The sequence below is a fragment of the Pocillopora verrucosa genome, chromosome 3 (assembly GCF_036669915.1).
Source record: "Pocillopora verrucosa isolate sample1 chromosome 3, ASM3666991v2, whole genome shotgun sequence".
Taxonomy (NCBI): domain Eukaryota; kingdom Metazoa; phylum Cnidaria; class Anthozoa; order Scleractinia; family Pocilloporidae; genus Pocillopora; species Pocillopora verrucosa.
The window spans coordinates 4,237,120-4,260,704 of NC_089314.1; the positions used below are offsets into that span (position 1 = coordinate 4,237,120).

Sequence of the window (23,585 nt, forward strand, 5' to 3'; positions counted from 1 at the left end):
GTGGGAGATATTTGCACCTGCTGACGGCACGAATCTCAGTTATTAACCAGTCCGGAAATTCGTATTCTTAAAGGCCTTTAGCGGCGGGAATACTACTAACACTCCAACGAGGCGGAAAACTCACAGTTTTTCCAGCGCAAAATATTTTTTAAGGGGATTAATGTGAGTAGGAATGGCCTCCAAGGAAATTCAAACACTTCCGAAGCCGAGTGTGTCCCTCACTAAAACTCATGTTGAAAGACCGAGAAGGATTTGCTCAAAAAGATCGTATTGCGAAGTTGAACCAGACGATGATGAATTTTCTGCAGAAGACGTAAAACAATATAGACCCAAAGGTAAGTAAGTTAGTAAGAACATTTTTAATCACTCTGCCTTGATCGCTGGTTTAGGATGTGGTAATTAGTGCCCTAGCTGGTAAAATGAGTTTCTCGGAAATATATAAATATTATGTCATGTTAACAATTTATAAAGTTTTGGATGTCGAAGTCGAATGAAGCAATTTTAAGTCAAAAACAACGTCGTATTTTTGCCGCATGCTGGGAGATGATTCTAAGAAAGGACTATATTTTATCACCAATTTAAAAAATGGTGCAATTTAATCAAAAATAATAGTCGCGATGAAAGTGGCAGAGTCGTTGGAACAGTTATATTCGTTAGAACTAAAAACGTGGTGAAGCGCAATAACCAAGCTTTTTGCTCGTTGTTTAACACAATGAACAGAACGGGAAAAAAGACATCGATATTACAATAATCCTAAGTCTTAAAAAAAACAATTGAATAAGAGCTTAACATTGTCCTGTAGCAAGGCAATGTTATAATTTTTCCTTTGTTTAAATAAGTGTGTTTTGCCATGTGAGCATTTTCATTTCGCAAGGAGCCCAAGTTTGTCGTATCAAATTTATAGCTTTCAGTGAGAACTTCGCTTTGAGAAAGAAGTGATCTTATTCCGCGACAAATTGTCGGAGTGTTTTAAATACTGCCAATAATAGCATATTACTACGGCAGGACTTGTTATTAATTACGAATAAATTGCTGATTGAAATAACGAATACAGCCTTTTAATATTTCAAATCCCTGATCACTAATTTTATAAATCAGGTTGTGTTTGAAGAAAGAAAACGAGAAGCGGTACATTTTCTCATCTAGATGCAACGTCAAGAAAATTGCCTCGTTTTGTTCCTAAATTTAAGTTAAAGTACGCACTTATTGCCGAAAATGTCGTCGGGCTTTTAAATGCTAATTTAAAAGTGTTTTAACCTTATTGTTCGACATGAGTGATAAAACAAGAGAGAAAAAAGAATTGATTCAAATACGTTTGTTCCTTTCGACATTGGCAGGCAGATATTTCGTACTTAAATTTGTCTGTTTTGTCATTTTGAAGTTCGTCAGCGCATAATCTGTCGTTTACGACTTCCAAAGTCGAACGGAAATGGTAGAAACTTGCCTTATCAACATTTAGATCTTTTTCGGTGTCGACAACTAACAATGTGAGGCCCGGCTACATGTTTTAAAATGAGTCATATCTGATATGTGCAGCTGCCTTCGGGCCGATGATGAATGCTCGTTTTAAAACCTCTTCTTCGTCCTCTATTTTTTCCCCATTTTTAAATTCATCATTTGTAATAAGTCGACGGAAAAGAAAAAAAAACAAAAAAAAATTTTTTTGAACGCAATAGAGGGAGACCTGTCGATTTAGATATTTTGCTGCTTGCCATTGAAAGAGTACCAGTGCGTTTTTCGTTTAGGAATGGACTGTTATCTGGCCAATACATAAGTCACTCTGGCCTATCAAGTTTTAAGTTAAAAAAAATTCTCGTGCCGCTTTTTTTCTTTTTTTTTTTTTTTATTTTCCTTCCAAGCGGGGACAACATGATAATGTTAGGCCATTTACACTCTTTCGGAAACTCCGGAAGAAATGAGTGATATAAATCTTTGCTTTCTCGAATGAAAGTCATTTTCTACCGAATCAGTGAATTATAAGTAGGTTCTTCGGCTATTTTGATTTCCGCTTTTCGTTGGCTTCTTCCGGGTGTGAGCCTATAAATTAGTACTCTTGCGTTTGTGACATTTATTGTGAATGAATAGAATAGAGAATAATTTTTTTTTCACAACTATCCTCTTAGCGGCGATATCAAGGCTTAATTGGTAAAAAAAGAAAAAAAACCCTTTCCTAAGAGAAGAAAGTAATTCGACCAACACGCTTACGTTTAAAACATAAAATACCTCAGCCGTCTAATGTATTTGTTATCCATATCTTACAGAATATTTGGTGTTTATCTATGTCCCAATACCCTCCCTACGGCTTACACTTTCACTCTGGCCACAACTTATGGAATTACGACGGTTTTAAGTGCATTTTCAGTAAACAAGCCGTCGTTGTTTTTCAAATTTTCTAGTGAGGCATATTTTTTGTAATTTTTCTGCTCTCGTATTGCATTTTTATGAACACCTCATAAACTAACTGTACACATATATAATTTAGGTGAAGACCATTCACACCTCGAGCGCTGTGGCTCATGAATATATCAGTTTTTTGCCATGTTCGATAGCAGCTCTACACCCGCGAAAGTTTTGCCGTAAGCTGACAAATTTTCATTCCTCTGAGAGCCTTTTTTTAAATTTCACATTAAGTTTATCCTTTGACATACTCAATTTCTTTGAGTCGTGATTCCGAATACTTGTCGGCAGGGATTTGCACCTACTTATCACACTGCAAATTATTCTGTCCACCACTGTTTGTTTGCTTCACTTTCAAACACAAGATGCTCAAATTGCCCTAGTCTTGCAGGTTTTCTTAGCCCTTATCTTCCTATCATCCGAAAATATCATTCATATCGCTGTTTTGTCCGACTTTGTTTCACAAACTCCTCCTACAACACGTCTTAATTAAATTCCTGTTATGAAGTGAGCTTTAAAATTTTTCTATGTCACCTGAACTCCGCAAGAAGTTTAGTGCTGGTTATGCCAAGGAAAATAATACTCGAACCTTTATCTCAGGCTCACAGAAGTACGGTTTCAAACAGAGATCACGAATTCTCTGCTGCCAAAATCTCACTAGCATCTCGATGATAAGGACTTTGGATTCTAGGCTCAGGAGGTTTGATTTTGCGAAGATGATTGTAAATGACGGACACAGAAGAGAAAATGAATTGATGTGACTGAAAGTGCTGGGTTGAAAAATAATTTAATCAGTTTCTAGTCCAGCAATACACAACGTAGTAATATCAGTCAATACCAAACGAGTTAAGAAATTATGTAAAATATTTTCTTCATAGAATCTCTTAGAATGTGGTTGATTAATCTAGTAAAAATTTCCACTTTTTTAGGCCATTCGGCCTCCTGAAAATCTATAATAACCATAACCAAGAAAAACTATTCATCTCAACTTTTCTAATACCTGAGAGGAATCTAGGCCGAACTTCAAAATACCTTGAAGAACAAGAGAACTTCACAATGTAACATTAGCAATTTTTTCCTATCTAATTAGACAAGAGTGCCGATATTTAAATGAAAGAATTTCAAATTTCACTTTTTTGGTGATCTTTGACAAAGGTTTTTTAATATACCTCCTTTTATAACAGATACCACATCAAATCAAAATATTTTTTATAGTTTGGCATATTGTCTTTGCGTCAGTCGAATAATTTTGCTTTTGAATTTTGATGTATTAGCGAGAACTCCTTAAAAATGCATTACCTTTTGAAACTTGTTTTGAAAAAATATGCTCAACATAATGATTGAATTTTCTGAGAGAGTGAAAAAGCAAACAGTGCTCCTGCTTTAGAGCGAGAGATGGAAAGACTCAGTGAAGAAAAATACAGAAGACAAAACATGTTTTATAGCAAAGTTAACAATGAAGGGCAAAGATAATTGAAAAAAATATATAGGCTAAAATTATCAATCTTATGAGAGAGAAGGAAGGGGACTCTAAGATTTATCGATTAATGTTGCCTTCTTATTTTCTCCCAAAGGTTGTGATTGGTGAAAATAATTTTATCTCACTTGCTAATCAAAACGCCCAAAGAGAAACTGATGACAGAAATATATAACTATCAGTGCAGAGCGGGAAAATGATAGCCATACATATTTGATAGACCCTATTTAAGAATGTGAAAGCTCCATAGAAAATAGCCTCTTCCTATTTTTTTATAATTTTTTTTACGGTCGTCGCAACGGTCCTCAAAAGCAGCGGAAAGGTCACAATTTTTAAAACTATTCAAACGCTTACACCTGTCAAAATCAAATCACCCGCAGGCAGGCACTTCTCGTACCATGTGTGTTCCCACATCATTTTGCACTATGGTACTCTGCTATTGTCAGTTCTTAACTCCGGTCTAGAAAACATAATAACACTTGTCCCGTGTGCAGATCCTCTCCTCCTTCGAATTAAAACACGCAAATCGCGACAGTATCTTGGGTCCTAAGTTTAGAAGCGAGATTTATATTTGTCTATTTCTGTGTTGTTGTTTCCTCGAATACGAAGGGGTTTTTAAGTTCTAGATTGGAAAAAAAAGTGGGATTTCGAGATATTTTTTTTGACTTTTTACTCTAGGTATTTTTTCGTATGCTATCTTTCAAATATGACTCTTAAGTGTTCCCACGTGTTGGGTGAGAAAAGCGAATATAAGATGAAATCTCAATTCTTAGTATTGGGAAAATAATTTACATTTCGGCTAAAGCCAAAAAAACCAAGGTGTGTAAACTTCATCATAACGAACACGAATATTTACCGTCAGGATCATAATCTTTTTAATTATTCTGTGTCTTTCCTGTGTGAGTTAGCAAATATTTAACCAGCCTTAGACATAACACAATAACTTGGCCGAGACAACTTAACTGCTCTTTTTAAAATAAACCGCTCTTTTCAGCCGAGAACCAAATTAAGAACCCTTTTGTGATGTTTTCAACATTTATCTCCAACGTCTAATATATTATGTTTTTTAACTTTCCACATTTTGCTCTTTGTTTATGTTTGATGTGAAATAGAGTTTTTCTTTTCATTCACAAAATATAACAAGGTTTCTGGGCATAAATTATTCATGACAGGTGCGTCTTAAATCCTTTTGTTTCATTCCGCTACCTGTTTTTGAGCAAAGAATAAATTCTATTTGCGCCTGACAAAGGATTGTTTGCCAGTAGTTGTTTCTCTATTCTGAGCTCAGGCGTTAAAATGTTCAAGTTTTATTTAGTGGCAGATGCAAAAATCCTAACAGCACTGATAATCGAAAAAAAAAAATTATTTCCGCAACAGCTTCTTGCCCCATGACCAGGAATACAATGAAATCTTGAAAAACCATTTTGAAAATCCGAAAATAATGAGTCTCATTGGAAAACTTACATTTACAGATGAAGACTAACTGAATGAATTTAAAACAACTTTTTGAGGTTTCAGCGCACAATTGCAGCCCCGATTCCAACCTCAAATAAAAAGGCGTTTGTCGAACGCTACAAAAGAGAAAAATTATACATTAATCGTTCAACTAGCTAAACAAACATCTGTTACTTTTTCATTTAGGGGGACTTTTTCTAGCGTAATTATTTCTGATAATTACTTCGTTCCTTTAACTAAACAGAACGGTGATCTAACATATTTTAAATCTTATTATACAAAAAGGCAATCAAAATTAACTGTTTAACTTAGGAGAATGATTTTTAAATCGCCAGTACTGATTTCAGGTTTTAAACTAAGAAGTACAATTCCCCCAACGTGACAAAAAGGGCGCTTTCTTCAGGCTCAAGAGCAGCTAAGAGCAGATGGGAAAACATTAGCACCTTTATCTTAATTGAATACGGAACCGGGTATCATTTGGAACAAAGGTCACCACACATTCGCATGAGGATTAACTTTGGAGTTTTGTCCTTTTGTCCTCTTTAGGAAGAATCGTCCGACCTAACGGAATGAGAAAATGTTGTTTTCTTGTTGTTCGTTTTGCGCGAATTAATCACTGAAAGGATTGAAATGCAAGTTGATGTAAAGGTACCGGTGCACGAAGTAGCCTTGATTTCACCTCAATACAACGTTCCCAAATGCAAAAGTAAACTTTTGAATATGGCAAATAGAGATGTTTTGATCATGCACGTACCATTTCATACTCCCCTGTTTTATGCAGAGACCTGTTATTATCAAACGCAACATCTTTCGAAGACAAGTTTTCTCAATACAGTTAATGGTAAACCAGTTTTAACTGAACGTTCGACCGCTATGTTAAGGGAGAAACGTAATGTAAATAAGAGAGAAATTTTTAAAAGTGAACTGACTCATTCATAACTTAACTATGTTTACAACAACGCGTGCCTTACATTGCTGCACATCCATCCTAACTGGAGGCGTTTTGAGTAAAGATTTAAAAAAAAAAAAATCAGTGGTGAAAAATATACTTTATCACGTGTATTCTTTGGTGCCTTGTTCAGACGCCTTATGGTTCACTTGTATAGTTGCAATGAACCATTTAATTTTCTTTTATTTTAATTCACCTAAACGTCGAACTTAAAACGGTTCAGCGGGGCAAAATTCTACTAGGGCTAAACGCTTGAAAAAAGCTGCAGGAATTAATTAAGACTAGAGGCTGAAGTCTTGAAACATTCCCCTTTTTTGAGGGGGAAAATTGCCTTATCAGGACCTGTTCTTTGTGAGGCGGCAACAGAATTTTAAAGAGTAAAGTGCCGAAGATATTAGTGTCACGAATCACTTTAGATACGCGGGTACCATGATATTGCGTTTCAAGTAGACATGTATTCTCAACTTTTTCGGCATAAAAAGAGTTCCAAAAAAACAATAGGATACCGGGCACACACTTAAACCCACGCTGTTGCATTTCATTCAAACGGCTTTGTCATTCAGGGCCCTTTAGCGTTCGATGCCAACAGATGTTTGTTAGTAAAGTGAGTACGCACTTAGAGCTTGGCATACATCGATAGCGTGCGAGTTCGATCAAGAGCAGTCAGGAGAGACCAGGGGAAAGTTGAAAGCTGAGTTGTCACAGAGAAAGGAAAGCTTGCTGTTAGCTCATCTGTAACGGACTAACAAGAGGTATTTCAAAGACAGTTATTTCCTCCAATTTTTATTTTCAGCTACGGTATCAGCAATTTTCAAGAATTCTATTTAACGGTGTCGCTAAGGTCGAGGAAAAGTAGTCTTAGACAGCTCATGACAATAAATGAGCCAGTTTCCGAATTTTCCTGTGAAGTTTTTCGTCAGGATATTGACTTTTCTGTTTTTTTTTTCTATTCTGAAGGAATACTATTAGATTCCAGATTGTTCAACTTTCTCAGTTCAATACCACATCAAGTTATCTTTCATTTAGAAAAAGAAAAAGTTGTGCGGCTAATATTATCCATTCATCGTTATGAAAGGGTGGACATAGAAAATAATTTTTTAATTAGAATATATAATGTAAAAATAGTGAGAGGTAGAGATTATTTTCTTAAAAGCTGCTAAATTTGCGAATGAATTCTAATATTACTACGTTTTCGTTTTGCGTAAAAAGCCAAACTAGATAACCGATGAAAAAATTTACCAATCTTCAATTGTGCATCTGTCTCCAAGACTTTTCATCCTCGGAAGAATTGACGAGCCCTGCCGTTTATTTGTGTCTAGAATAATTGATGTGAAAGGCTTTAATCATGATTTTTAAATTAACTCGTTATTAATTTATGAGCAGCATGAGTGAGGGTGTCGTGTTTTAAATATCTTTTCCTGTTTTTCGGAATATGTCATAAAATTTCACAGCAAGAAAAAATGGAGCTGTTGAAGAGTTTGATCTCTTAGCCTACTCAAATGTGTATTTTTCTTTAAATTTAAAAGGCAAGAAACCACCAAAAATCGGTTCACACTTTGAAACTTAAAACGAAAGCTACTAATTATTTGCGTAAAGCGATTACAGATGGAGCCTTGAATTTTGTTCAAATAGCTTCTGCTGCAAAAGGAATAAGAAAAAAGACAAATAAGCCCGTTAAATGAAAAAAGAAAGAATATTTTCCTCTTTTCAACTCAAGTTACTTTTCGAAGTAATTTTGATAACTACATGTGTCATCCCTTTTTTGGATAGAAACACAGGTTTGTTAATAGAAATTACCACTTGTTAGGCTAAGGTATATTTAGTAAGCACCAACTAGTCGAACTAAGTTTATGCGTTTCAAGAACTTTCGCCGGAAAGATATCAGCGTTGAAGCTTAGTAGATACTTTGAAGCTCACAACGAAAGCCACTGCCCTTTTCTGACTATCAAGAAAATTCCGAATACTTCAATCTTAAAATGATAAGTGATGTTGCTCTTCTAATCAGCAGTTCTTACATATAAAACTAAGTTTTGGCGAGTTTAAAGAAGCATTCCAGCATCTAAATATAGTTCATTTAGCTATTTTGGATTATTTACACCATAATTGCGAAATCTCTATCTGTGGTGTTAGAGGGTAATCCTCTTAACAGGGGATTCGTTAGGGAAATATATCTCTTGACATGGGACAAGAGTCAAAGAAGTTAAGAGCTTTCCTTCCAACAAAAGGCGTCTAAGTTTCACTTTTCTTGTGAGGTAGAGAATTCATGAATTTTCCCGTCTAGCTGTAGGAGGAAAACACTACTGAGTTACAATCCGAAATTCCTTAGTCGCAAGGCACTATCATCATGCTCCAAGGGCAGATCAAGTGGAAAAGAAATGACTAATATTAGTATACGCTAACGTTTGATTTAGCGGTCAAGAAATATTTTACTGATTACAATATTATTATTTTAGGGTTTCCATATTACGCTAACAGTTACATGACCAGTTGGCTAGCCTTCCGATGCTCTAAACGAATCGCTTCAAGAATTGTTTCTCTTGCTTTGTTTGGAGTTTATGTTTTTAGTTACATTTTACTGAAGGACTTGGTCGCGTGCAAGCACGTAAAAACAACAAGCTATTTTAAGTCATTCTGTGTTGGAGCAACATCAAGGGCAGCCGCTAGACACGGTTTGACGTCAAACGAACACAGTTCGAAGTGTATATTTGGTGCATTAATACAGTAGTCGATTTTACAGGAAATTGGTTTTAAAAAGGGTGGCCACTAATCAAGAGACTCGTAAGTCGTGAAAAACATTTGCTTGCCCTTTGGACTGCCTTTTCACCTTTATTCGCCAAAAAATATTTCTGTTGTTGTCGTTATTCTGGTTGTTGTTTTCAGTCATCTCAAATTTATTGTTCATAAATAGCATAAAAGCATGAAAAACTAGACTTTGTGAGGGATTGGATGCTGTATAGTGACAAGATGACCCGTTGAAGACGACACTGCCATAATTTCTTCCCATATTCAATGTCAGCAATATCAAATTTGGGTTACCCACGACCTAACAACACCCTTCCGCAGTTTTAATGTGCCAGATCTTCCTTAAAGCATTGGATAGTTAAGGTATTCTTAACTCTTTTGAAACGAGAATGACTTTCAGACGGTGGTAAACAAAGTTCGTCTGAGCAGCAAATCACTTTGGAATCCCTTCTCACCAGGATTTGGTACACATGAAACTAATGGCCCGATGTTTTACGCCGTGTGAATTCTATTCTAACTTTCAAAAACACTACATGCCTTCTGTTCCTCTGTGGTATCTAGCGAGATTTGTTCTTTTCTATCAGGATTTTAACCTCTTCCTAAAAAATTCTTGCAAATAGAGAAAATTTTTTCAATTCAAAGATCACCTCTCCTTCACATCAGATGAGTGACCTCCCCACTGAACACGCCCTTAACGCAACTGAAACTTCTAGATCTTCAAATGAACCCAAAGAGTCAGACGGTGAGCCACTATTACCCGCTGACAGCAAATGACTCGGCATTTATTTTTGAGCATATCAAGAAGGAAATAACTATATTATATTTAAGCTAGGGAAACTTTTAACACTTATCATACATATTGATAATAAAAGATCACGAAATCGTCAATTTATTCGTCTTTAAACTTGCTGTAAGTTTGGCAATTTCGAGAAATGAGGTTGTTAAACTACAACAACAACTACTACAAGCAAAACGATTACGAATACAAAATTCACAGTTAATTTTTCTTCAAAATTTTTCTTTCAGTTCGAAGTTTCGTTCTACACTTGATTAAATATTTCCCCGCATGTGGATAAGAGAGTAGGCGTAGGATGTGCGCATTAGCTCTCGTGTCTTTGTTTACACAGGTTTTGTTGTAACTACATGTGTATTTCTTCCCTACGTCGCTATTGTTTGGTGTTTGATATTCGTACTCCATTTGAGCAGATTTATCGATGACACTGTTATCAGATAACATCTACCGATGACATGTGAGCCAAAGGACAGGTTTCGCACCTGTCCTGACCTTTCCTCACAGTAAATTCGTTTATTTATTTCAATTTTTGTGTTTATTTCCAAAAATGTGCTCGCGCATGAGCAACGCTAAAGGCTTTTATCATGCAAGAGCCGTGCACTATCCAGTATTTGGCAATTATAATGAATCTAGTATTCAAGAAGGACTTTCATTAAATTTCAGCGTGGCCAACATCTGCGAAAGGTGAAGGCAAATGCTAACGCTTACAAAGGAAAAAGAGTAATATTCTTTTACTATCAAGATGTCAACCTCTAACCTTGAAGGGGAATGCTATACACAAATATTATGACCTAACATATGTCTAAATGAGAAATGCGATCACTCGAAACACGCAAAATCTTCATGGCTGTGGACTGCGCCCAAATAAAAATTAGGATTGTTTTGCTGTCGCAGTAAATATCTCCTTTGAAATTATATGAATGCAATGAATTTACCATTCGCAACGAACAGAAAGCATGATATTTTTCCACATACAGGGAAACAAACTTTTTGTTTTTCTAGTTAATCGGTATTGGATTCCTGTCAAACATCTTTTACATTTGTAAGTTAAAACACTCGAGTTTTAACGTAATTGCGGTCTGTATTTATAGCAACTCTTCAAATTGGCGTGGTATTAGTGTGACTTTCATCCATTTATCGAATTAAAAAGGACAGTTACACATAGGTCAACTGTAAAACTGACAAACGCTGTCTCCAAAGCGGGATTTGCAAGAGTTAGGTAAATACAGAGCATGCTTTCACGCATTGATGTTTGAATTAATATTCTGCAGTAATGTATGATCGTGGCGAGCCAAGCCGTACCCTTAAACTGTATCGTGGGAATTTGCTCGTTGTTGTGAAAGTTCCTCGTTGTTGTAAAAGCTGTTTAGATACACAGAATGTCCTTTCTAAGCAAATTTCATTTTTATGGTACAGTATGGACTAAAGTTAAACCCAAAGATGGAAAACTAACCAGCTAAACTAGAAATGAACAGTTTATTTGAATGTAAATCGTGGTGAGGACGGTTATCTTAACATTGTGTAAAAGAATATCATTTTGTCGTGGACTTTAACCACAAAGTTTTCAACTCTTTTTATTATAACATTTCTACAATGTTCTCTGAAAAAACCTTATTCAGGCTGCAGTGATTACATTAGGAGCAGAGCCACCGTTATGAAACAAAGAGAGGAAGGTCATGTGTTTTAGAGAAAAATAAATTTCTGTAAGATAATATTTCTAAAGGCAGAAATAATTTTAATCTAATTTGATGAGTTTTTTTGGTCGTGATTTAAAATTGTTAGAGAGAATTTGTTTAAAACCGTTTTGGTTGGTCGTCATAGATCTCTTTACCCCCGTATCGATCTTACACTTTTCATTCGGCAACGTAATATTACTTTTAAAATTTACTGAAAATTTTTCAAATAGAAATATATAAGATGATTTAAATCACAAATTACAAAGGCTACACAAAAGATAAAGAAAAAATCACAATTAAAAAAAAGAGCAAAAGAACCGTAAATGCAAGACCTAAAAACGAAATGATAGCAAATTACACACTATAGTAAAAGTAAGTCAAACTCGCCTGTTGTTTTGGCTGAATCTCCACACACACACAGATCTACGGGCCTAATTTTCCGTCATTTAAATTGAGTAGAGACATGCACATTTCGTATTGCCAATCTTGTTTTCAATTTGCGACTTCGGTTCGGCAATAACTTATGGTTTTGAAGGCCAAATCTTCATCACAAAAGAAGGAACTTCGGGTCGAAGTTAATATTGCTTCTTTTTCCCTGGTGCGAAAACTGTATCTTTTATTGTTTATTTCGAAGGATGATCTGAGCTAGTGGGACTATGTGCATGTATTTGATTTGCAAAGATCAGAAAATTCTACAAAGAGGAAAGTTGTAACACCGACTAAAATAATTAACTAATTGAATGCACTCTTCTTCTTCAATTGCTTTTCGTTATAACGGTATGGAATCTTTTAGCCTTTCCTACAAGTTCTTCAGTTTATGTCCTGATTGCTATTATCAATTTTGATGCGAAAAATCTTTCTTTAATTTTTTTTTTCTGATGAATGGTACTTTTAAAGAGATTGAAAGTTCATATTCTCTTGTTCTTTCTCAACGAAACTTTTTCATAATGGTCAATTAAAATCCTATTCATCAGCGAGAAATATTTGCAGCAGGTGAAAATAAAAAAAAGAAACAGAAGAAAGTTCTTTTGCTACATGACTTAACTGCCAAAATTCTTTTGGGTATTTCACAATCATACTAGATTTAGCATTTTGTCTAAATCCTTCGAGATTTCCGTTCTATCTTTGATTTGCACCAGAATGAGAACATTTCTGGAATATTCCTTAGAAAACGAAAAACGGACAAAATTATTTACGCTGAAACCGTACATTGGGCAGAATATAAGATCATCGACTTTGTCTTGTAATATTCGAATAAAGATCATTGGGAAAAAAATTTAAAATGATAGGGATTTGACTAATCAAAAATAAATTATTGCGCAATTTTGTGACAAAACACGGGCAGATGTCTGGTGAGCAGGATAGGCATCGATACAGTGGATTTTGTTCGTCCACTAGGCAACGTTGCATCTATAGTTAGTTTAATTGAGATTCCCTTCAGATCTTCTAGAAGAACATTGGGAGTAAAATTTTTTAACACCTTCGATGTTTAGAACTTTCTTTACACACACGTGCTGCAGAAGTCAACAAAAGCTAAAGGTTGCGTATGAAAACATTGTCTTGTTTCCATTGTTGTATCTTATTACTACTTAAAAGGGCACGCTCCGTGAATTGAACATTCTGATTGCCCATTGTGTTAAGACTATTTTAAGAGGAAAGGCCAAATAGAACAGAGAAACATTATACACAAGCATTCTAAAATGCTTACGAACTCGGCCTAAAAATTTTAGTGCTAAAAACAAACGCAAACACTGATAGTCTTCACAAAAAGTAAGATTTCTTTGCGGTAAAGGTAAACTTAATCTTTGATCAAATATTACAAGTTTCCTTCTGTAGTTGTTTTGAGTAGTATTTGTAATACTTAGTACTTCAAAATTTCGAGAAAGCTAAATTTCTCATCTAAATGCTGTCGTTTCAGGAAGCAGAAGAAAAGAGTCGTATTCTTTCATTATGCTGGAGAAGAAACAAAGGCAGATTGCTCAAACTTTAAAATGGTAAGTTAAAATTTCGTTAAACAGAGGAATAAGTACATGTTACACGACATATTTAAGTCATGGGTATTAGCTGCGAAACGTGAAAGCATTAAAATGCTGACGGAGAAACCCAACAAAGAGGATACATCGAAAACGGTGGAAACCAGGTAAAATGTTTGAGACTCTTTTTAGGGAATGGATCAAAAAACAATATTTACGCAATCAACCTCTAGTTCTTTAAATAACGGTTCGAAAGACATAAGCTAGCGCTATACTGAAATGAAAAGAAATGTTCGAGGTATAATAGATGATATTAACGAGTAATTAGAAATTGCTATTTGAAGCGCGATGCATGATAACATTGGCCTGTTATGTTTGAAATTAATGATGCGAAGGAAAAAGGGTAAAAAGATGAAACGCCTGTGCTTTCCCTTTCTCAAACCATCCGAGTTATGATAAAAATTGTGAACATTTTGCATAGCGGAGTAAGAATATGAATGAAAAGCTCAAACCATATAAATTGAAATTACCACAGGTACCACAATGAGAAAATAATGGGAAAACTAATTAAATGAATAATCTCTCGTTTATTCGCTGAAGTTGATTTGGGTATCCATCGTGTGTAAACGATTATCTCTTGATTAGGTCAGAAGTAATATAAATTAAAGTTTTAGCAAATATAACGACCTTAAAGATATCTCTAGATGCCTGTTCTTGTCTGTTTATGAAGCTTTGCCGTCTACTTATACACCACGCTATAAAGTTGTCTCTATAAAATTACAATAGGGAAAAGCAGACTTTGCCCTTTTGAGGATCTGTTTATCTATAAATATGCACAACATCTAATTATAAATAAGCACAGAATATACTAATCAAGCTGTGTGACTTTCTGGAGTATTTTGTTGTTGTGGTTCTAAATATGCTCAAATTCATCAATAACTTGGCCAATGTAGACAAAGAACAGCCCTGCACAGAGTTGACTTAAAATTTCTGAATAGCTTTTGCGCCTTGATATCTTGAGTCAAAAAAAAAAACTAATAAGGGTAATGAGAATCAGTCTAGACGCACTCATAAAATTCCCATCTATGATGACAGGAGGGTCTGAAGCGTTCGCTCGTTAATGCTTGTGGTTTATTGAAGCCTCTAGAATTTTCCAGTGTATTCAACACAGGAGCTTCTTTCAATTTATAAGAAAATCTTGTTGATATTTTGTAGGATTAAGCAACAATTTTTTCCTCGCGATCGCCGTGAAATTTTTGTTTATCTAAGAGGCGCCTAAGGCATTCAAAAGTTGAAAGCAGTGACCTCAGTAATAGGCGAACTATTGTGTAAGTTGCTCCCTAGGTTTTATAGGCGCTACATTTCGATTTCAAGTTTTGGCACTTTGAAAACTTTCTGTAATTGAAAGAAACCATCTGAATAGCAGTTTGCTAAGGGAGACAACACTTTTAAGAAAAAAATAAAAGGGCTTGCGAGGGCGGAAAGATCCATGGATTACAAATCTTTAACTTGGAAGAATTAGGCTTGTCAACCGGAGAATTAATCCATGCAAGCGACTTTCATGAAAAGAATTTGCAGAGGAGAAGTCTGCAATCCAGGCTTTGAGGAAATCCGAACCGAAGCCTCCCAGACATAAGCTATGCACCACTAACAACTTCTTTTTTCCAATTTTTCTGATTGTGGTTTACCCGCGAGGACCATTTCCTTACATCTAAATCATCTGCAGGTCTAAACACGAGTTACTTCATTTTACTGTGGTCAGATTCCTTTCTGTAAAAGGACCTTATGGTCACCAGTTTATGCTGAAGGATGGGAGTATTTCAGTGTATCTGTTTTCCTCTATAGGCTTGGTGAAAATTATGAGCTTAAAGAAGGGATGTGTTTACCACGTTGTGTCATGTACACGCACTATCTGGATTTTTGTCGTAAGGGCAAACTGTGCCCCGCAGGACCAGCCACGTTTGGGAAGGTAAAACTGAGATTCCTTATGAACAGAATTTAATGAGGAATTTGAAACGAGTCTTAAAGTGCAACGAGATTTTGTGATTTCATGACTTTTTTACCTCTGCTTATTGACAATTTTATACATTAACATGAGGAAAAACTTTGTTTAGAAGCGTTCTCTATTTATTTTCATAATACTTACTGCATTATTGATCTTCGCAATGGGCAGGTTCTTACTCACCTAGCATCGTAAATATTCTAGCTCTACAATGGTTCCTCTGAACTGAGTTAAATGGTAGAGCGTCAGAATGCAAGATCCTAGGAACTAAGGATCAAATTTGACTCGTGGATGACTTAACTGTCTTTCTTAATACTTTTACATCCTTCTGAATTTGAAGCCCTAGCGCACTGCAAACTTACTTCCATTTTAGGCTGATCGCACGTTTTTGTTCGTTGTACTAAATCAACGTTTTTAAATCTCTTTATAGATAATCCGTCAAAGATTTCCAAAGCTGACGACAAGGAGACTTGGAACACGTGGACAATCGAAGTAAGTTTGATCAATTAGTTAAAATTCACGTGAGTTGTACAGATTATTTTGGCAAGGCTGATAGGCAAGATCTGCCTTTGTTATTCCCTATATCCTGAAAGTTGAAAATGTCGAGCATACGTCCCTCTCCACGAGAAAGATACTAGGCAAAGTTTTAATGAATTATACCAAATACTTTGAAAATGTTTAAATTTTGTCCAAAATTGTTCGAAATAGGGTAGGATATATTAATTAGGAAAAAGATTAAACGAACGATCAAATCAAAAGGAGCTAGGGATGGCTAATAATGGAGTGGACTGATATGGATTGGAAGTTGCAAACTCGACAAATTAATTCATGTAAAAGCCGTTAGCTTGCTCCTACAAGTGGCTATAGTAAGCAGAAAATTGCTTAGAAATACTGTCTGCGCTTTAATGCCTGATATTTATCAGTACTCGACATTTATCTTTAAGATAATCTTAATCTCAACAGATATCATTATTATGGCATCGTCGTAAGGGAAACTTCAGCTTACTTTCATGCTGGTTATTCTAAAAAGGGATTATCAAGGTGAGTTACGGTAATACCCTGCACCTATTAGGTTAAAGGAGGAGAAATTCATTAACCAACACTGAAAATTGACATTCTTCTTTTTGCAGATTTTCAGGGATGAAAGGAAAGGGAGATGTGGTAAGTTGTCGCTGAGTTAAGTTTAGCCATAAGATACTGATCACTTTACTGTCATTTACGTTTTCTTTGGGAATCGTGTCTATCGATTTAACAGAAAGCCAAAGTGCAATAATGTTCTCAGTCAGGAGATTGAACTTATGTGAGGTAATAATAACGTCGTATAGTGTCATTCTGATGACCAAATGAGTCCAAGATTGAAGGAATTAAGATTACATTTTTTAGTTAATAGTTAATGGGCGATGTTAAGCAGTGACTTAAACTTAAGAATACCCTTGATACTTTTTCCACTATACCTTTAACGTAAAACTCTCTCTTCTATGTAGAACGCAAACCACAAGAAGTTTTCCCTAAGTGCAAAGTCTGGAACTCTTTTACCTGAATTCCCCAACGCGAAAACTGTCCAGTTACCAGATGGAGTCTCCATTCACAAGGTTAGATGCCAGTCACACAAACTATACTAAATTTTTTACTTGCACTCTCTTAAACAAATCTTCGGAGTTACTTTTAGAGTATAATCCTTTAAAGCGATATTCTAACTTTACACTCAACTCACCAGGTGGAGACATTCATCATGATGTACCGAACGCATTGTCAGAGAATGCTCGACACTGTTGTTAGCGCCAACTTTGAGGGGGTAAGTTATCAAACATAGCACAACATACTAAAAACAGCAACACAAAGTTTATCAATAAATCTTGAACCTGATATGTTTAAATGTTTTTTTTTTCTCGAACCCTCATTATCTTTCTTTTTGTTATTGAAGTGATAGTACCAACTTGGTCAGTGTTTCAAACGTAACACAATCGTTTTCGACGGAGTCTTGTTCTACCTTATACATTTCTGAAATTTTTAGCGATGTATTTTCAATTATAATTCCTTTGTCATTCTACAGGTTCAGAATTTCATCACCCACTTCTGGCAAGGCATGCCAGACCATATAATTTCAGTGCTGGAGTGTCCTGTTGTGGTTGACATTGTGGCCATTTGCGACTCAATTTTATACAAGGTAAAGACGGTGGAAAGTTAAGCGTGTTTCTGTTGATTAAAAGGAAAGTTAAGTAATTAAACGAAGAACTTGGAGAGAATTATGGCTATTGAATATTCGGTTGAATGCTTTCACATCTGAATAATTGATTGACTTTTGATGGGTTTTAGGTCTTGACAGATGTACTTATTCCTTCAACCATTCAAGATCTTCCGGACAGGTATGTTACAAAAGATAAATTAATAAATCCAAGATAATTGCAGCCATCATTGTTCTATTTTCTTGAAAATAATCAAGCCAATTTGATTTCAGTCTCAGAGAAGAAATAACTGACTTTGCCGACAACCTCCTTGACTGGCTTGCAAAATGTTTAACAGAGGTGCCACTTGCTCTAAAAGAAGCAAAGTTAGAAGGTAAGCATAATTTGTTATTTACCTATCAGTTAACTAGGAAACATACAAATTAAAGTAAACTAAGAGGGCACAACTCTTGCATGATATCGGATATTGATATATCTGTACACAATTTGGATTCTTAGTTGCAAGGATTTTTACTCAAGCATTAAAGAGACAAGTTGGTTTCGTTCACCTTGCACAGGTAGGTAAAAAATGATCTGTTAGATGAAATCTTGTCCGTAGACAGGAACGTAAAAAGTATGCATTTTATATGATATATCGACCCAAGATATTGCCAACCTATTCCCTGTGCTTTAGAAATCTTACAGGCCAAGTGATCTTAACAACTTGCAATGATTTTCCCTGATTTCTGTATCATAAAACGACTAGGAACATATCTACCCTTTTGCGGCGAATGTCAGTCCATCATAATAAAATTTACAGCCTTTTGACGGGTTTCCCTTTGGCTCGTGGGTAATCGTCAGTTTTATAGTTTTTTTGTCTAGAAACACAACACAGCGATTCAGCAAGGGCTATAACATGAGACGCTATGCTGTGCCCATAGAGCAAACTAATTGGTTACCAGGTCTCCACCCTCACCGATTAAGCTGAGAAGTAAAGCATCCCATAACCATACGTTCGAATCTTAAATTTCGCGTAGGATTTTTTTTTTTTTTTTTTTACAATTGTAAATGGGCCGGGTACATTACTTCCTTTGACTGTGAATATATGAAAATCACATATTTGAACTGCGGATAAAGAAGTAAATATGAAAACGATCTTCGCAGTAATGAACACTACTTGAGCAGTAGTGAAAATAAGGCCTTACTTCTGCACCGGTATCGCAGAGGTCATGGGTTCAAAAGCCGTACAGGCCTGAATTTTTTCCAGGCCTTATTTTCACTGCTGCTCAAGTGGTGTTTATTACCGCAAAGATCGCTTTCATATTCATTACTTCCTTTGTAATTTTGCAATTTTCATCCTTCTGATTTAGTCAATTTTTAATTCCCTTGAGTGTAATTCTGTTAAATGAAATTCTCTTTCAATTACTTCTTGCAGGCGGCACGTTCAGCGTTGTTGAGTTATGAGGATGTCTCTCAGATGTTGGGTGACCTAAGGAAAATCGAATTTGATCAAATTCTTTCCAAAAGCTTCTTCATTATTGAAAATATGGAAGTATTTCACAAGACTAAGACATGTAAGTTGATTTTCTTTGTTTTCTTATTCTAATCTCCTCGTTTCAGTGACCGCAGCCGTTGAAAACAGCAATTTTTGTCCATGGCCCATGGGATCAGTTGTGTAGAGAGATTGTAAGGACGAGAGTCCTTAAGACTGCTGTTACCGATAATTGCTTCTGAGAGATAAAGTTATGTGAAACATTGTTTATCAGGGGAAAGTTTCTGTTCTACTGCCTTCAAAAAATGATACCTCACCTAAACAATCAATTATAATGGAAAACCTCAACATCACAGATTCAGATCGAACTAAGAGTTTAAAAATGTAGCTGTCTTCGCTTCAATTAAAACTGACGTAGTCTTTTCCGGCTCTTGATTGCGTTATAAGCTACAGGCTGACTCTGAGAAAATTGTATTAGCCTATTTAATCTTTCACATCTCTGCAAAATTGCCCAGCATCTAAAAAATTGCATCAAATCATGATTTTCTCCTTTTGTAATTGCCAGATGTCAGTGAGCTAGAAAATCTCCTCAGTAAGCAAGCACCACTGGAAGCTTATATAGAATGGCTGGACAGTGTGGTGGATCGATGTGTCCTCAAGGTATTCGTTTAAAATTTACATAATTTAATAATTTAAAACAAAGAGACGTAGAAATAACTTGAATTAGGTGACTTTGTCAGCCGTTTGGAGAGAGCAGAGAAAAAAATGAATATATGCCTTTTTCCAAAGCCATTCTCAGACTCAAGCTACCTGGTCTCCAAGGAGTGATGTTAAATAAAAATCGTATGTTCCTTGGATATTCCTCCTGAGAACAAGCGAATCGAAGCAGCATAGATTTTCCTCTCGAGCCATATTTAACTAGAAATTGTTAATCCTAGATCCGTTTTTCATAAATAAATATCGATCTACATATAGTTTAAGAGTAATACTCTTTGAAATGAGGTCTATACGAAGGCCCACTTTCTCACTTTTACTTCCTCTTAACTTTTGAAAATACGAACTCCCTGGCAATACTAGGCTTAGCCTGGCTTCATGGAGCAAGACTAAGGCTGGAATAGGAAATGCTAGGTTTAGCCCTCACAGATTAAGATTAAGGCTATGATATAAAACACTAAGAATGCTACCAGTCCTGACTTTGCAGTTTAGGTGTAAATTCACGTTTCCTTATTACTTTTGTTTCTTTCTGAAGTTAAAAACCATTGTTTTTCTGTTGCAATAGCTAACTGTTTTCGTCTTACGGTCATCTGCAGGAATCAGAAAAGACTTCTATCGAAGACAGAGCAAGGAAATTCCTAGCCATGTGGTCTTTTATTACCGCACGATTGTTAGCTGATTTGACGCTGAGAAGTGCTCCGAGTTTTGGTAAGATACTCGTATCGCCAGGTTGTTTCATTTTCAGCAGCAAAATTCCAATGTTTTTGTTTTGGACGCTCATTGTGGCTTTCGCCTGAGCTCATTGAGGATATCTGGGCAATATTAAAAAAAAAGAAGCTTTTCAATTTTTATTGACCCTAAAAGCCGATAATAAATCGATAACGTAACTACACTTAAAATGCGACTTCTGTGACAAACATCGCTTACACGAAACTAATAATCATTTTAATCATTTTGAGATGATCAATGAATCTCGTCCAAGTTCTTTGTCACATTTTTCTTTTTTGTTGTTAACTGATGGTACAAGTTCATTTAGTTGGAATCACCACTGTACCCTGGTCGATTCTTTTATTTAGTTTTATTCAGCTTAATGAAAGAAATGGCAAGTACCACAGAGCTGCAAATCTCGGATTTGAAATTTTGAGCTTAGTTGCTCTAAACATGTTGCTCTTTTTTTCCTCTTGATTAGGTGTGTTTCACTTGATCCACACTGCTTTTGATGAATATGTCTTCCTTGTGGTCGAAAACCAGATGATTGTGGAAATGGATAAGAAGTTGACACGTTCTCTTGAAACACATCTTAAGAAAGGTGAGTTCACTTTTGAGACGTCTCTCCATATATTTCTTCGTCATGGATACACAGAATCTCTCAAACGCTGTGTTGTTTAAATCATAATAAAAGATAAAAGTTTTCCCAAGCGTCGATGCTCAACGATATTTATATTTCTAGTGATATACATGTTTACTTTTTTATTTTCAGAAAATTCAACATTGTTGCCATCTATCGAGTCAGAGCTTGACAAACCCAAAGAAAACATGCAGCCAGAGCAGCTACATGACATACCAAAAGAAGCACCTCGACCCAAACGGCAAAAGAACCCAACGTCGAGTTTCCTTCCAGCTGTTAAACTGAATGTTGCCAAACATCACTCCTACCAGCAACAAAACAAAGAAAAAACGCGTCCTGAATTTTTTGCAGAAGGCAGTCACTTTATCCCAGCGAGCACGCCAAACGTGACCTTTCCCAGCGAAGAGATCTTTCAGACGGCGCCAATGAACAATCAACCACGTCAAATGCCGAATCCAACGCCGATGAATGTTTCTATTCCAACGCCATTTTCACCATTACAGGAATGTCGCTCCAGTTTTCAGCCGTTGCCTCTACCGGAGCACGAGCAACCTCGCCAAGCAACCCCAGAGGCTGCGTTCCAGGGCGATTTTATAAATGCAATCGACAAGGCATTTTTCTCCTCAAGGGTTACTCTTAACCCCGATGACTACATGGGATCGGCATGGGTGCAAAATGACGCTCAAAATCTCACTGTGTTAAACCCTGTCAGTCTTCAGGAACATAACCTTATCAACAACGGAGCCATTAACTTTGCAGGGAATGGAAATTTCCCTATTACTTACGAAAACAGCTTACCTCCTCTGAACGTGTATTCGAATTCACAAACAATGGCTCCAAGTCCGCGACCACAAGAAATTCCTTATATATCCCCAACCAAAGACGACTTCGGCTATGTGCCAAGCATTACAAACATGTATCCGAGATACAACACGCCAAATTATCTCTACGAACCTGTGAGGAATGCAATGCAACCCAACGGAAGTGATGTCATGAATTTCAACGGATTGCTCAATGCTGCAGCTAGTTCATTTGGAATGGATGGATTGACAGTCCATGATGTTCAGCTTAATCGACTAGGAATTGGAGCAGTTTAATTTGAACGATTAATTTTAAGTTATTTCATGCCCTATGAGTAATGCACATAAGGCAAAAAAACTCCAATAAACTTGAATTTCTTCATAACTAGCCGTTAGACTTACATAGATAGAATATTGCCTCAGAGAGATATCATATCGTTAAAAAGAGAAGATTGAAAATTATTTATTAATGGTCTCAGGACCATTGTTGAATAAATGGGCTTTAATCAAAAAGATTTATGACAATTTAAATATTTGTGCTTCCATATTTGGACTTTCAGATTTTCATCAGTGCTGTAATGGGTAAGTTTAATGTTACATTTTATGCAATATAGATGGAAGCTGGAAATGTGAGGCTAGCCAATGACTTGAAAATAAGAGTCCAGAGTGCATTTGTCAGCAGTTTGGATACAACTTTACCATGGACTATTTTTCTAAATGAGGTATACATTTCTCAGTTTTGTCTCATAAATTTTCTTATCGAAAATCTCTCGCTACGATTGTAAATAGATAGAACGATATTATTTCGCATTCAGCTATTGCCAAAGGTCGTCTATGAGAATGGTAAAGAATTCTGTATAATTTTGCAACTAACTTTGAACGTGGTAAATGTTAAAGCTAATTTTCGATATATATTTAGACAAAGAAACTAAGTTGGATTTAAGTAACTGTGAAACAATGAAAGGCAAGGCCAAAATTTCATATTAGTGTTGGGATTTAAATCATTTAAATATATCAAGAATGTTGATTCCGAAAATGTACACGGAAATTGTTAGATTAAAGTTTACAAATAATAAATTGTTAGATGAAAGTTTACAAATACGTTTCAAATATCTTTAGTCATCACCTCATTGAATTTGATATCAGAAAGGGGGTGCGGAATTCACGAAACTTCGGTGAATTTCCAAAATTTGAAATAATTTTTACATGTCGATATTCATCTCTCATGACGACTATGACCCTCCATGGGAAAACATCAAATTAGGTAAATGCATTAGCAGATAAAATAACATATTGATTTGACGATAAAAGAATTTTTTTAGATGAGGAAAGATGCTAGAATACTCGGATGTGAGATCAGCGGTTGCAGAGTTTTTGTTCAAGTTGGGAGCTTCTCAACCGATCACGCTCTTTAGTCATGATGTTTATACATTGTGCCTATGTAAATAAACTGCAGCTCGTTGTACCCGGTCGGGAGCCAAAAACTTGAATAAAGTATGGAATAAACTAAGAAAGCTCTGTGGTTTCGTAACTATTTACTATAAAGAGGCTGGAGTGACGCTATGACTATCGGGAAGCATATCCGACAAAGTAGAAAGCTGG

General features: G+C 35.8%; 1 protein-coding gene across 1 annotated transcript; it reads left to right on the plus strand.

The window, feature by feature from the left end:
• Nucleotides 1–8: 8 nt before the first annotated feature.
• Nucleotides 9–23,472, plus strand: LOC131796531 (regulatory factor X 4-like). Its single transcript, XM_059114124.2, has 17 exons — nucleotides 9–335; nucleotides 13,408–13,483; nucleotides 15,308–15,431; nucleotides 15,895–15,956; nucleotides 16,428–16,505; nucleotides 16,595–16,625; nucleotides 16,949–17,056; nucleotides 17,182–17,259; nucleotides 17,518–17,631; nucleotides 17,781–17,830; nucleotides 17,923–18,023; nucleotides 18,149–18,207; nucleotides 19,065–19,203; nucleotides 19,687–19,781; nucleotides 20,432–20,543; nucleotides 21,025–21,144; nucleotides 21,316–23,472. The coding sequence occupies exons 1-17, from the start codon at nucleotides 173–175 to the stop codon at nucleotides 22,278–22,280; spliced, it is 2,475 nt and encodes an 824-aa protein (XP_058970107.2). The 5' UTR covers nucleotides 9–172; the 3' UTR covers nucleotides 22,281–23,472.
• Nucleotides 23,473–23,585: the final 113 nt, after the last annotated feature.